The sequence below is a fragment of the Arachis duranensis genome, chromosome 8, assembly GCF_000817695.3.
Source record: "Arachis duranensis cultivar V14167 chromosome 8, aradu.V14167.gnm2.J7QH, whole genome shotgun sequence".
Classification (NCBI taxonomy): Eukaryota; Viridiplantae; Streptophyta; class Magnoliopsida; order Fabales; family Fabaceae; genus Arachis; species Arachis duranensis.
Genome location: NC_029779.3, coordinates 12,610,588 through 12,613,569, shown reverse-complemented (window position 1 = coordinate 12,613,569; position 2,982 = coordinate 12,610,588). Strand labels below are relative to the sequence as shown.

General features: G+C 40.5%; 2 protein-coding genes across 2 annotated transcripts in view; one reads left to right on the top strand and one right to left on the bottom strand.

Annotated features, from left to right (window-relative positions):
• The window catches only part of LOC107460808 (uncharacterized methyltransferase At1g78140, chloroplastic), a gene marked incomplete in the record, with an annotated part of 3,034 nt that extends 1,917 nt beyond the window's left edge, over window positions 1–1,117 (top strand). Inside the window, 4 exon segments of the mRNA XM_052252732.1 lie at window positions 1–42; window positions 109–220; window positions 378–485; window positions 732–1,117. The exon segment at window positions 1–42 is cut by the window's left edge and continues 170 nt beyond it. Coding sequence (XP_052108692.1) covers window positions 1–42; window positions 109–220; window positions 378–485; window positions 732–872 — 403 coding nt within the window.
• Window positions 1,118–1,157: 40 nt separating this feature from the next.
• Window positions 1,158–2,982, bottom strand: part of LOC107460807 (uncharacterized) — a gene marked incomplete in the record, with an annotated part of 2,149 nt that continues 324 nt past the window's right edge. Inside the window, 3 exon segments of the mRNA XM_016079211.3 lie at window positions 1,158–1,853; window positions 1,989–2,770; window positions 2,847–2,982. Coding sequence (XP_015934697.1) covers window positions 1,364–1,853; window positions 1,989–2,770; window positions 2,847–2,982 — 1,408 coding nt within the window.

Below are 2,982 nucleotides of genomic sequence, written 5' to 3'. Positions count from 1 at the left end.
CAAAAGAGTATACATTTTATATTTCTTTTATTCAACTTTTGAGTTCAAAGTTATACTTATTATAAATTTTGGATTATGTGACAAACTCAGTAGTGCATTTGTTGTTAGGAACATCACCTTGGTTAGAGCAGACATATCAAGACTCCCTTTTGTTTCAAGTTCTGTTGATGCAGTGCATGCGGGCGCAGCTCTCCACTGTTGGCCTAGACCTTTAGCAGCTGTAGGCAAATGGTTATTCATTAATATTTGGATTTTAAAGAAGTGTTAATTTGGTTAGAATATCTACAATTTCTTGGAGCAAATCATTTAAACTATGGAGTGTTACCTTAACTTTATTTGCATTGTTTCCTATAATTTCCATGATTCATTTTATGCAGGTAGCTGAAATAAGTCGTGTTTTACGACCTGGAGGTGTCTTTGTTGCAACCACCATAATAATTGATGGGCCTTTCATTGTTGTCCCATTTAGAAGTACTTTCAGTCAGGTATAGAATTAGAATCTTTTTGGCTTGGGACACTCGTATCTGCATTTATTGGTAACCTCGGTGATAGTAACCACTAACCAGACTCACTGTTATATTCTCAATTGCATTAATCTTGTGCGCTTTATTTCATTCATTCATGATTAATCCCTCTGATGATACATAGGAAATTTCTCATATTTTTCCGTAGGACATAAGAAAATGTTTCTGGCAAGTTTAAATAATGGATCAATTCGTTTTTCATTGTAGAGTTTTAAGCAAGTATCCGGAAGTAACTTATTTCTCTCTGAACGTGAACTTGAAGAACTCTGCAGTGCCTGCGGGCTGGTTGGATTTAAATGCATCAGAAATGGATTCTTTGTGATGATTTCTGCTACCAAACCAAGTTAAGGTTTGAGTTTTCTGGTGCTGATTCCTGTGCTACCTTATACACATCTTACTGAAGGATTTACACAGTTCATTTGATAAATAAGTAGCAGATCATGATAATATTTGCTCCATTTAGCAAAATTAATATATATCACATACTTATGTGCCATAGATGTCATGAGTGAATGCACCACCGCATAAACAAGTCATGGTGAACTATAGATGTAAATATGATTACCCATCATAATTAACTTTCATTTTGCATTTGATTTATATGTCACAGTCATCATAGTTTTGTCAAAAAAGTTAAGTGGAAGGACGAGAATATATTTTGCTATTCAATGGATGTTACAAGTATCTATACTTTGAACAAATCGTGTATAAGGGAATTTCCTTCCCTAAAAGGGAAGAGAAAACTATGGAAGGCCTATACTAAAATATACAATCTCTTTTTTGGAAATTCTATGCCACCCAAAAGACCTGATATACAATCTCTCTTGAACCTAGCAACCTCAGCTGGCTGCAGAGTTGCGAAAACTATTTGTCCAATCGGCGAATGTCAACCTCCGTTGGAGCAATGTGTTATCTTCACCATCATGATCAAAATCACCATTCAACCCTTCTTTCTCAAACTCTCTATCCAAGGGCAAACTAGGTGATTCAATTTCCTGCAACTCCGATTCTATTAGAGCCTCCATCCTAGCACGTTCCCTGTCTCTTGGGTAAGCATGATAGAGAAACGAGTATATGAAACAGCATACCGCCATTGGAATTCCAATTGCTGTATATAAAGCCTTTGCCAGTGATGCAGCATTCTCTCTATCTGTTAAAATTTCTTGAGATACCGTAGCACCTTTAGGAATAGGCTTATACCCATAAACATGTTGAGCCAAAATCCCCACCGCAGGAGGAGCAAAGGATGATAGTATAGACTCAAAAGATCGATCCAACGCATATACACTAGTTCGAGATCTCTCCGGAACTATCTCTGCAAAAATTGGACTGATGTCCATCCAGTTTGTGATAAATCAGACCTATGGATAAGCAATAAGCCTAACAAGTTGTCTAAGAGTCTAAGTTCAAAATTTATGCAGAAGATTATCACAAACAATAGTTCCTAATAAGTGGGAAAATTACTTGTTTGCAGCTGGAGCATTCCAAGATATGCAGAACCCCACAATGACCAGAACCAAACCATGAGGTATAATAGTAGATGGATTTTGTGGCAACCCCAGCAAGAGTATTGCTGCAAGGGGGATTGCGGATGCAGAGCTTATTTGTGCCAGAATTATCCTTCCAGAGTTTGGAAGCCGTTTCGAAAGGATGTCCCCCATCTTGCCTCCAAACAAACCCCCAATGGATGAAGAAACCACAAACAAACCTATGAGAGATGCAGTTTTCTGGTGGGAAAATCCACTAAGCTCAAGCCACATTGGTGAAAATGACAAAGCTGACCAGGGAAATGAACCGGTGACACCCTGCGCAACAATGATCTGAAAAGACAAAATCTTGGAAACCGACTTGGCTTCCTGAAATAAATTTTTCACTTCCGACCAGAATGTTCTACCGGCAGCGTCTTTCCGGCGCATTTTCGCAGAAACTTCAAGTTCAAGTTCACGGCTACCATTATCCGAGAAGTGTGGATCCTTGGCGAAAAGGAAAACTAGCACACCAACTAGAACACTAATGAATCCAACTAGATGGAAGGAAATTCTCCAACCAGGGATGCCCATGATGGTTAAGGGAGCAATCAACATGGAGAAGAGGCCACCAAGAATGGCACCAATGTTGCCGGTGAGTTGAAGCCATCCAAAAGCCATGCCACGATTGGTGTCATGAGTGGAGTCAGCAACAAGAGACTGAATTGCAGGGGTAACGAGTGCAAGGCCAATCCCATTAAGCCCTCGTGACACAGCCACCTATTATTGATTATTAATTCAATATCTAAATGCGACAAAACGAAGCACGCGCCTTGGAAAGAGAGATGGGGAGTACCTGGAAGAAGGTGGAGGAGAAGCCCACGAGGAAGGTGGCGGCGGCCCAGAGGAAAGCGCCGATGGCGATGACGTGGGCGCGGTTGTGGCGGAGGGAGAGGTAGGCGGCGAGAGGGTAGCAGGAGGACTGGACGATG